The 12,305-nt window shown below is 43.6% G+C and overlaps 1 protein-coding gene across 2 annotated transcripts in view; it reads right to left on the reverse strand.

Annotated features, from left to right (window-relative positions):
* LOC129699776 (clathrin heavy chain linker domain-containing protein 1-like) overlaps positions 1 to 12,305 on the reverse strand; it is a 64,055-nt gene that overhangs the window by 29,169 nt on the left and 22,581 nt on the right. For both annotated transcript variants that reach the window (XM_055639848.1, XM_055639847.1), the window contains exon 8: positions 3,126 to 3,232. In XM_055639848.1, the coding sequence (XP_055495823.1) occupies positions 3,126 to 3,232 (107 nt within the window). The remainder of the gene's footprint in view (positions 1 to 3,125; positions 3,233 to 12,305) is intronic.

The raw sequence follows: 12,305 nt of genomic DNA on the forward strand, positions 1-12,305 counted from the left end.
GAAAAGAGGAAGTACAACAAAATCTGCGGGTCCTTGTTCGTCAGTTACTGAAAGTAAGCATGCAGGTACAGCAGGCAGTGAAGAAAGCGAATGGCATGTTGGCCTTCATAACAGGAGGAGTGAGTGTAGGAGCAAGGAGGTCCTTCTGCAGATGTACAGGGCCCTAATGAGACCACACCTGGAGCATTGTGTGCAGTTTTGGTCTCCAAATTTGAGGAAGGACATTCTTGCTATTGAGGGAGTGCAGCATAGGTTCACGAGGTTAAATCCCGGGATAGCGGGACTGTCACATGTTGATAGAATGGAGTGGCTGGGCTTGTATATTCTGGAATTTAGAAGGATGAGAGGGTATCTTATTGAAACATATAAGATCATTAAGGGTTTGGACATGCTAGACGCACAAAACATGATCCCGATATTGAGGGAGTCCAGAACCAGGGACCACAGTTTAAGAATAAGGGGTCAGCCATATCGAATGGAGATGAGGAAAATCTTTTTCACACAGAGGGTTGTGAATCTGTGGAATTCTCTGCCTCAGAAGGCAGCGGAGGCCAATTCTCTGTATGCTTTCAAGACAGAGTTGGATAGAGCTCTTAAAGATAATGGATTCAGGGGATATGGGGAAAAGGCAGGAACGGGGTACTGATTGTGGATGATTAGCCATGATCACATTGAATGGCGGTGCTGGCTCAAAGGGCTGAACTGGCCGATAAATCCCCAGTGCCAGATAGGCTGCATCCCAGAGTACTTAAGGAAGTAGCTCCAGAAATAGTGGATGCATTAGTAATAATCTTTCAAAACTCTTTAGATTCTGGAGTAGTTCCAGAGGATTGGCGGGTAGCAAACGTAACCCCACTTTTTAAGAAGGGAGGGAGAGAGAAAACGGGGAATTACAGACCAGTTAGTCTAACATCGGTAGTGGGGAAATTGCTAGTTATTAAAGATGGGATAGCAGCACATTTGGAAAGTGGTGAAATCATTGGACAAAGACAGCATGGATTTACGAAAGGTAAATCATGTCTGACGAATCTTATAGAATTTTTCGAGGATGTAACTAGTAGCGTGGATAGGGGAGAACCAGTGGATGTGGTGTATCTAGACTTCCAGAAGGCTTTCGACAAGGTCCCACATAAGAGATTAGTATACAAACTTAAAGCACACGGCATTGGGGGTTCATTATTGATGTGGATAGAGAACTGGCTGGCAAACAGGAATCAGAGTAGGAGTAAACGGGTCCATTTCACAATGGCGGGCAGTGACTAGTGGTGTACCACAAGGCTCAGTGCTGGGACCCCAGCTATTTACAATATATATTAATGATCTGGATGAGGGAATTGAAGGCAATATCTCCAAGTTTGCGGATGACACTAAGCTGGGGGGCAGTGTTAGCTGTGAGGAGGATGCTAGGAGACTGCAAGGTGACTTGGATAGGCTGGGTGAGTGGGCAAATGTTTGGCAGATGCAGTATAATGTGGATAAATGTGAGGTTATCCATTTTGGTGACAAAAACAGGAAAGCAGACTATTCTCTGGAACTCTCTGCCACAGAGGGTCGTTGAGGCCAGTTCATTGGCTATATTTAAGAGGGAGTTAGATGTGGCCCTTGTGGCTAAGGGGATCAGAGGGTATGGAGAGAAGGCAGGTACGGGATACTGAGTTGGATGATCAGCCATGATCATATTGAATGGCGGTGCAGGCTTGAAGGGCCGAATGGCCTACTCCTGCACCTAATTTCTATGTTTCTAACTCCTGCACTTATTGTCTATTGTCCATTAGAGTTACCTACATTCTTGCAGTTCCACTATGCTGTGACGCTATAGACCCAATTTGGATCATCCAAGTCAGAGTTGCAAATAGCTTTACAGCCTTATGCTTTTTGCTCCACTGAAAAGGAACAACCTTCCTACAGGAAAGCACAGAGTTGTAATAGTAGGCCAAGTAAACGCTTATGGAAAAACATATGGAAATTTGTGAGATTAAATATATAGGAGAATTAACATGATCATTGTTAGTGTATAGGTTTAAGCTTATTTTGTCAAGTTTTTATTCAATAAAGATATTGAGGAAGATTAATTATTTTGCTCCACGACACTGCTTCCATGACATACTGCTAAGGTCATTGATGCATCATTTGACAGGAAAGAAGAGCCACTACAAGGATTAATATTAGTTCTTGTTACTAAGGAACCCTCTTCAACAACGCATGCATTGTAAACAAGTTAACATCATCAATTGTGAGGCCGATGTCAATAGATGGGGTAAAAAAAAACTTGATTGAAGTTATTACTTCAAAGTGAAAATGTCATGTGACTCAAAAATCCAATTTGCAGGTGGTTAAATACCCAAGTAATTAACAATATTCCAAAGATTTCACAATTTTCTGCAAAACCTCAGTGCTTGATTGATTTTTTTTTTTTAAATCACAACTGACTTTCGCTTGCAAAAGATTGAAGAAGAATTCCGACTCAAATTGCCAGCTATCCTTGTTCTCCAGATTTGCTGTGTTACTTCAGCACTTTGTCAGTTTTTTCAAACCAGCATCTGCAGTTCCCCATTTCTATATTCTGCGTTTAAAAGAAGCTTGGGGAACAAAACTTGACTGGTTAAAGGAAGCGTGGGGACTTTGGTCAAGGTGAGTTTGAAAAGGAGCAGGGTAAAGGGGCTGCAATGAGTTTGATACGAACAAAACTGTTCTACTAAAATAAAATATGTTTAACTTTTTAACACTGCAGATGCTGAAATCTGGAATTGAATCAGTATGCTGGAAGAACTCAGTGAGTCTAATGTTTAATTCTTGACTTTGAAAGACAACAAGGAAAAACATATGTTTAAGAAATAACTGCAAATGCTGGAAAAATTGAAGGTAGACAAAAATGCTGGAGAAACTCAGCGGGTGAGGCAGCATCAATGGACTGAAGGAATAGGTGAAGTTTCGGGTCGAGACCCTTCTTCAGTCTGAAGAAGGGTCTTGACCCGAAACGTCACCCTATTCCTTCGCTCCATAGATGCTGCCTCACCAGCTGAGTTTCTCCAGAATTTTTGTCTACCAAGGAAAAACATATAGTCGATGCAAGATTTTTATGATAGAAGCATAACACATAGGAACAAGGAAAAGGCAGAACTGACCCTTGAACTTTTCCATGATCTCCATATTATGAAGGATTCCTCTGGGGCAATTTGCTACATATATAGCAGCTGCCTTATATTGTTTATCATCAAAGAGTTTTGTAAAGCTGAAAGAAAAGTAGAATTTCCAAATTAGAAACAAATACATATTTTCCTACTGGAGCTTTAGAAACACACCTTGTTTAGAATTTATTACTCAAAATCCTTGTTTCAATTAATTCTGAACTCAATAAGCACATTTTTCACTGCAAAACTATCACTATCATAAACATATAGCATGGAAACAGGCACTTTGATGCAATAGGTCCATGCCAACCAAAATGCCCCATCCAACCTGGGTTTAGCTGGGTTTAGTCCATATCTCTTTAAACCTTACTTATCCACGTATCTGTCCAAATTTATTTTAAATGTTGTTATTGTACCCACCTTAACTACTTCCTCTGGCAGTTTGCTCCAAATACCCACCATCCTCTGTGTGAAAAAGGTGCCCCTCAAGTTCCTATTAAATCTTTCCCATCTCATCTTACATATATGATCTCTGGTTCTTGAGTTCCCTACCCTGGAAAAAAGACTGTGTATTCACTCTATCCCTCTCATGATTTTATACATCCTTCGGTCTCCTGTGCCCCAAGGCTCCTAGCCTGCCCAATCTCTCCGCATAGCTTTAGCCCTCGCGTCTTGACAACCACCTTGTAAATCTTCTCTGCATCCTTTCTAGCTAATGGTATCTAATGGCACTAACGTCTGTGGTGATGAACTGCTCTGAGAGGTTGATTATGGCGCATATCAACTCCTACCTCGACAAGAACCTCGACCCACTGCAGTTCGCTTACTGCCACAACAGATCAACGGTGGATGCGATCTCACTGGCTCTCCACTCCACTCTGGACCACTTGGACAACAGAAACTAATATGCCAGGCTGTTATTCATTGACTACAACTCGGCGTTTAACACCATCATCCCCTCCAAGCTGGTTACCAAGCTCACGGATCTGGGTCTTTGTGCATCCCTCTGCAATTGGATCCTCGACTTCCTCGTCCACAGACCACAGTCTGTCCGTATTGGTGGAAACGTGTCATCCTCGATAACACTCAGCACGGGAGCACCTCAAAGCTGCATGCTCAGCCCCCTGCCGTACTCACTCTATACTCATAACTGTGTAGCTGGACATAGTGCAAACTCCATCATCAAGTTCGCCGACGTCACTACTGTTGTGGGACGAATCACTGATGGTGACGAGTCAGAGTATAGAAGTGAGATTGACCAAATGGTGCCAGCACCATAACCTGGCTCTCAACACCAGCAAAACCAAGGAACTGACTGTGGACTTTGGAAGGGGTAGGATAGGGACCCACAATCCAGTTGGTGTAAAGGGTCAAGAACTTCAAATTCCTGGGCGTGCATATTTCCGAAGATCTTTCCTGGTCCCAGCACACTGATGCAATTATAGAGAAAGCACATCAGCGCCTCTACTTCCTGAGAAGATTACGGAGAGTTGGTATGTCAAAGAGGACTCTCTCGAACTTCTACAGGTGCACAGTAGAGAGCATACTGACTGGTTGCATCGTGGCTTGGTTCGCCAACTTGAGCGTCCAGGAGCGGAAAAGAATGCAGAAAGTTGTGACCACTGCCCAGTCCATCATCGGCTCTGACCTCCCCACCATCGAAGGGATCAATCGCAGTCGCTGCCTCAAAAAGGCTGCCAACATCATCAAGGACCCACACCATCCTGGCCACACACTCATCTCTCCGCTGCCATCAGGTAGAAGGTACAGGAGCCTGAAATCTAGTACATCCAGGTTCAGGAACAACTTCTTCCCCACAGCCATCAGGCTATTAAACTCACCATCAAACAAACTATGTACTATAACAGCTTATTGTACTTTATCTGTTTATTTATGTGTGTATATATATGGTCTATGCTATATAGACACACTGAACTGTTCTGTATTTATGCTTACAATACTGTTGTGCTGCAGCAAGCAAGAATTTCATTGTCCTATCTGGGACACATGACAATAAACTCTCTTGACGTGACTTGATTTGACTTATCTTGCCTGTAGCAGGGTGACCAAAACTAAACACAATATTCCAAGTGCTGCCTCACCAACATCTTGTACAACTATAACAACACTACGCAACTTATGTACTTACTTCCATACTTGCTGAAGGCAAATGTGTCAAAAGCATTGTTCACCACTCTATCTAACTATAACAACATTTAAAAGACATTTGGACAGGTACATAGATAGGAAACATTTTGAAGGATATGGGCCAAATGTGGGCAGGTAGGACTAGTGTAGATGGGACATCTTGGGCAAGGCAAGTTTATTTGTATAGCACCATTCGTGCAAACAGCAATTCAAGGTGCTTTACAGGAAAGAAAAAATAAAATAGTCAATAATTAAAAATTGCAAAATAAGCAATACGACAAATGTATGAATAATAAAACAACGTCAATGAAACAAAACGATTTTAAAAAGCACATAAAAGGTTTAAAATTAGACGGTTAAGATTACCTGCATGTCGGGTTATGGACAAGCTATAGTAAACAGTGTTTTTAGGCCTGATTTAAATGCGCTTACAGTCTGTGCACACCTCAGGTGTTCAGGGAGCTTGTTCCACAGGTGTGGAGCATAAAACCCGAATGCTGCTTCAGCCTTTTTAGTTCTAACACTGGGAACACAGAGTAAACCTGTCCCTGAAGACCTGAGGAGTCTAGGCACCTCATATACAACAAGTAGGTCAGAGATGTATTTTGGACCTAGACCATTTAATGCCTTGTAGGTCAGTAACAGAATTTTAAAATCTATCCTCTTACACGCAGGGAGTCAGTGCAAAGATTTAAGGACAGGTGTAATGTGGTCCATTTTCTTGGTGTTGGTCAAGACTCTGGCAGCGGCATTTTGGATAAGCTACAGTTGTTTAATTGATTTTTTATTGAGACCTGTAAAGATGCCATTACAATAATCCAACCTACTAAAAATATATGCATGAACAAGTTTTTCAATGTCTTCTTTGGACAGAAATCCCTTGATTCTTGCAATATTTTTTAGATGGTAATAGGCAGATCTGGTAATGGTCTTTATATGGCTGTTAAAATTCAAATCCGAGTCCATAACTACACCAAGATTTCTGGCTTTGTCTGTGGTTTTCAGTGCAATTGAGTCGAGTTGAGCACTCACCTCTAGCCTTGTTTTTTTGGGACCAAAGACAATAATTTCTGTCTTATTTGCATTGAGCTGGAGGAAGTTCTGGTTCATCCACTCATTGATATGTTTGACACACTGGCTCAGTGAGTGTAGGGGACTATGGTCATGTGGTGACACTGCGATATATAGTTGTGTGTCATCGGCATAAGTGTGGTAGGATATGTTAAAATGCTCTATGATCTGAGCTAGGGGGAGCATATAAATGTTGAACAAAATGGGTCCAAGAATGGAGCCCTGACGAACCCCGCATGTGAGTTTTGTACGTTCTGTACGTTCTGTGAGTTTTGTACAATTCAAAATTACCAAGGGAAACAAAATAATCCCGATCTTTCAAGTAAGATTTGAACCAGTCCAGCACAGAACCAGAGAAACATAGAAAATAGGTGCAGGAGTAGGCCATTCGGCCCTTCGAGCCTGCACCGCCATTCAATATGATCATGGCTGATCATCCAGTATCCTGTTCCTGCCTTCTCTCCATACCCCCTGATCCCTTTAGCCACAAGGGCCACATCTAACTCCCTCTTAAATATAGCCAATGAACTGGCCTCAACTACCTTCTGCGGCAGAGAATTCCAGAGATTCACCACTCTCTATGTGAAAAAAGTTTTCCTCATCTCGGTCCTAAAAGATTTCCCCCTTATCCTTAAACTATGACCCCTTGTTCTGGACTTCCCCAACATCGGGAACAATCTTCCTGCATCTAGCCTGTCCAATCCCTTAAGAATTTTGTAAGTTTCTATAAGATCCCCCCTCAATCTTCTAAATTCTAGCGAGTACAAACCGAGTCTATCCAGTCTTTCTTCATATGAAAGTCCTGACATCCCAGGAATCAGTCTGGTGAACCTTCTCTGTACTCCCTCTATGGCAAGAATGTCTTTCTTCAGATTAGGAGACCAAAACTGTACGCAATACTCCAGGTGTGGTCTCACCAAGACCCTGTACAACTGCAGTAGAACCTCCCTGCTCCTATACTCAAATCCTTTTGCTATGAGAGTCCCACCCACTTCTCCAGTCTGCCAAGCAGTATGTTGTGGTCCACCGTATCAAAAGCAGCACTGAGATCTAGAAGTACCAAAACTGAAGCTTTTGATGCATCACTGTTTAGATGTATGTCATTTAGGACCTTAGTGAGTGCAGTCTCGGTGCTGTGATGTGGCCGAAATCCCGACTGGAAAACATTAAAAATATTGTTTTGGGTCATAAAGCAGTAAATTTGTTGGTAAACTACCCTTTCAATAATCTTTGCCAAAAATGCTAAAATAGATATGGGCCTGTAGTTGCTCATAGCTGAGGAATCCAAATTAGGCTTCTTCAATAGGGGCTTGATCACTGCTGTTGTTAAGGCTTCGGGAAAATGCCCCGATTGAAGGGAAGTGTTTACTATGTTCAGTACTTCTGGTGCAACACTGTTAAAAATATTTTTAAAGAAGCTTGTGGGCAGCAGATCAAGACAGCAGGTAGTGGACTTTAGCTGTTGAACAGTTTCAGTCAAAGATGCACAATCTAAAACTTGGGCAAGTTAGGTTGAACGTTGTTTCTATGCTGTAGGACTATCTATCTCTCTACCTGTGATACCACGTTCATGGAACTATATACTTGTATGCCTGAAGAAGTGTCTTGATCCAAAACGTCACCTATTCCTTTTCTCCAGAGATGCTGTCAGAGCCGCTGAGTTACTCTAGTTTTTTGTGTCTATCTACTTGTATTTTTAGATCCCTTTGTTCCGCAACACTTCCCAGGGCCTTACCGTTCATTGTGAAGATCCTGCCCTGGATTGACTTTCCAAAATGCACCATCTCACATTTACCCAAGTTAAATTTCATTAGCTATTCCTTGAGGAAATTCAGAGTGTCTCCGAGGATCCTCCAGTGCTTCTACGAAGCGGCGGTGGAAAGCATCTTGTCCGGGAACATTACCATCTGGTTTGGGAATTGCTCTGCCCAGGACAAGAAGGCTCTGCAGAGAGTAGTGTGTTCGGCCGAACGCACTATGGGAACTTCACTCACCCCCCTGCAGGAACTATACAACAGGAGGTGCAACTCCAGAGCAAATAAAATCATGGGAGACCCCTTCCACCCCTGCAACGGACTGTTCCAGCTGCTACGGTCAGGCAAACGCCTCTGTTGCCATGCGGTGAGAACGGAGAGGTTGAGAAGGAGTTTCTTCCCAGAGGCAATTCGGACTGTAAACGCCTATCTCACCAGGGACTAACTCTACTGAACGTTTTTCCTTCCATTATTTATTATGTAAAAGAATATGTGTGGTATGATTGTGTTTATAATTTGTTTGGTTGTTTTTGTTGTTTGTCATTTGCACAAAAGTCCGCGAGCATTGCCACTTTCATTTCACTGCACATCTCGTATGTGTATGTGACAAATAAACTTGACTTGACTTGACTTGACTTGACTTGGCCCACGTCCAGCTGATCAAGATCTCTTTTCTACCACAGATGTTACGCTTATTGGTCTATAATTCTTGATAACAATTTTCACCGTCTACAATATCATCTACTTTAGTGTCATCTGCAAACCTACTAAACACGCTTTGTACATTCTAATCAAATCATTGATATAGATGGCAAACAGCAATGGGCCCAGCACCAATGTGTTCAAAGTTATAATGAATAAAGAAATGGGAGAATTGATAAATAAGCACTTAATAAGCATTTTCTCTGGGCAGAGATTAAAATATCAATGATTAAAGGGAATTAAAAAGTCAAATTACACATTTTAGTGCATTCAATATAAATAAATGGAATTAAAACAAGTAATAGTAAAAGACAATTTCCCATTTACACAAAGACCTAATAGTTTTTGTCAAAGATATTAAAATAGATGAGACTACCATAGTTATACTTTTTCCAAAACGAATATCAACTGCAAAATTACTAATTGGTTAAGACAGAAGGAGAACAAGAACAAAGAACAAAGATATCTGTCAAACTTTGACAAACTCAGATGCAGGATGTGAAAAGTGCTTCAAGAATCTGTACTGTAATCTCAGTTTTTACAGCACAGAAAAAGGCCCTCCATGCCAACCAAGTTGCTCGTGTTTGACCCATATCCCCTTAAACCTTTTTTATCCATGAACCTATCCAAATATCTGGTAATCCTTCGGGTGGCGCCACCGAGTGTGGCAGCCTCGCCTGCAGTTGTCAGTCCTTTCACCCTTTTTGTTATTTTTAGTGTGTCTAAAAGTATGTTTTTAAAGGTTTCTTAGTCTTTTTTTATGTATGGGGGGGTGGGGGGGGGGTGGAGGGGGGAGGAATAGGGGGAAACCGTTTCCCAGTCACTTACCTGGATGGAGATGCGTCTTTTCTCCGAGTTGCATCTTCACCCTCCCCCCCCAACCCTCGCGGCCTACCAACTGGATTGGCGCGGCCTTTCCTGCTTCAGCAGCGGCGCAGCACTGAATTCCATCACGGAGCAGGATGATGTCTTGCCGGAGATCGCATGTGTTGGAGCTCCGGAGTGTTGGGCCTGCTGATTAACACTGTGGAGCTGTGGTTTGCGGAGCTTCTAGCCGCAGGCGGCACTGACTTTAACATTGCGGAGTCCTGGGATCTTTTGCCGAGAGTCGCCAGTGGCCTACTCCTGCACCTATTTTCTATGTTTCTATCTATGTCCAGTAATGTTCCTGTGAATCTTTTCTGCACCTTACATAGCTTAATGACATATTTCCTATAACACAGCTCTCCACGTGCAGTATCAACCTTATCTCACACAGCTGTGACATGCTATCACAACCCTTATACTCGATGCTCTGACTGGTGAAGGTATGTTTGCCAAATGCCTTCTTCACCACCCTGCCCATCTATGATACCACTTTCAAGGAACTACTTACTTGTACTCCTTGATTTATCTGCACTAAAGCACTCTCCAAGCCCCTGCCATTTACTGTGCATGTCCTGCCCTGGTTTAACATAAAAATAAAATACTTCACACTCGTCCAAGTTAAGTTCCATCTATCATTCCTTTCCCCACTTTCCCAATTGACCTAGATTTCGTTCTAATTTTAGATAGCCATCTTCAATGCCCACTATATCATTAATTTTGGTGTCATCCACAAAATGCAGTAACCATTATACATTCTCATTTAAATTATTAGCAAAGATGAGAAACACCAGTGAACTCAGTACGAATCCCAGTGGCATATCACTGGTTACAGGCCTTCCATCTAAAAACATCTCTGCGCTACTACCATCAGACTCCTTCTACCAAGCAAATTCTGAATCCAAATGGCTGGATCAGGCTGTATCCCATGTAAATTTCCCTCCTGTGATAAATAAAGCTCTATCATATTGTATCGTATCGAGATGGAATAGAAAAAGGAGAAGGATAAAGGAAACTTGGGGCCATAAAATATTCCAAATAAATGGCTGGCAACTGCAAAGGATGCACATTTGCCCAGACCATCATGCAAACCAGCCTCCCTTCCATTGACTCTATCTACATTTCATGCTGCCAGGGCAAGGTCACTAGCATTATCAAGGTGCAGGCTCACCCCGGTCACTCCCTCTCCCATCAGGCAAGTGGTACAGATGTCTGAAAATGCATACCTCCAGATACAGGGAAAGTTTTTCCCAGATGTTATCAGGAAACTGAACAGTCTCATCGGTATACTGTGGTCCTGACCTCTCATCTACCTCATTAGAGACCTATCCTCAAATCGGATTTTATCTTGCACTAAATGTTGTACCCTTTATTCTTTGTGCAACATAGATGGCTTGATTGTAATCATAGTCTTTTTTTTGACTGGATAGCTTTATGGCGAGACACACGTTAAGAATAAAGTGATCTTTATTTGCAGATACCGGGTCAGACACTCGCATACTGAGAGTGAGCACTAACTGAGTCCTTGCAGTTGCAGTTGGGCACACCCGTGACTCATGACGTCATCTTCCCGCCAAACGCAGTCATGTGCCCGTTCCAGTTCTACTAACGAGGGTTCGATCTATAAGTGGCCCAATCACCTAACCACCCCCCCCACAACCGGAGTAACAAAACGAACAGGCAGATGAACGAGGCGGTTCCCCCCTCACATCTACCACCAAGGATTGACCCCGGAGGAACAGCTGGAAGACATCAGCAATGGTAAAAGTCCAAGTAAAATGGCAGGAGCCGAAGATGAGAGGGACCGTGCAAAATCCTTACGTCTGGATGGAGCTGCCATTAACTGCGGTAAGGGAAGGCCCCCGCTTACCAGAACGAGTGTCGAGTCCCAACTGGGGCAAAATGCTGACATCTGTGCCTGTGTCGATGAGGAAAGGCCGCCCTGAATGACGGTCCTAGGTGTAGAGGTGATGTTTCAGGCCGCCCGCAGCAGCCATTACTGGCGGCCAGCTGTGGCGTTTCCCAGAAACATGCAGGGTAGGCGACATCGGCGGGCCTCCGAACCCCAGCACTGGTGATAGAAGCAGTCTCCTTACCGGCGTTGCTCGTGCCCGGCTTCACAGCCGAACACCCAGTGGAGGGAGGAACTGGCTGCCGGGCCCAACATAGCACCGCCGACACCCGATCGATAGCAACATCACGCAGCTGTTTGATCTGTCACAGCTCGTCCGCTCAGGCAGCTGCAGGGGATCGTCAAAATTCTCACCCGCGAGGAGTAGTCGGATGTCCTCGGGCATCTGCTCGAGGAAAAGCTTGCTCAAAATGAAGACAGGGCTGATGACCATTCATCAAGGTGAGCATCTCGCTCGTTAACAGGGACGGCTTGCGATCACCGAGACCTCCCATGTGCATGAGCCTCACTACCCAATCGCAGCGGCTAAGACCAAAGGTACGCAGGAGATCCTTGAGGTCCTCGTACTTGTCGGCAGCTGTCGGCTGGCGAAGGTAATGTACAACGCGACCGGCCCTGTCCTGATCCAGCGCGCTGACCACATAATAATACTTTCTGTCATCGGCTGTAATGCGTTGAATATGGAACTGGGCCTCAGCCTGCTGGAACCACACCTGGGGCTGC

The sequence above is a fragment of the Leucoraja erinacea genome, chromosome 8 (genome assembly GCF_028641065.1).
Source record: "Leucoraja erinacea ecotype New England chromosome 8, Leri_hhj_1, whole genome shotgun sequence".
Classification (NCBI taxonomy): domain Eukaryota; kingdom Metazoa; phylum Chordata; class Chondrichthyes; order Rajiformes; family Rajidae; genus Leucoraja; species Leucoraja erinaceus.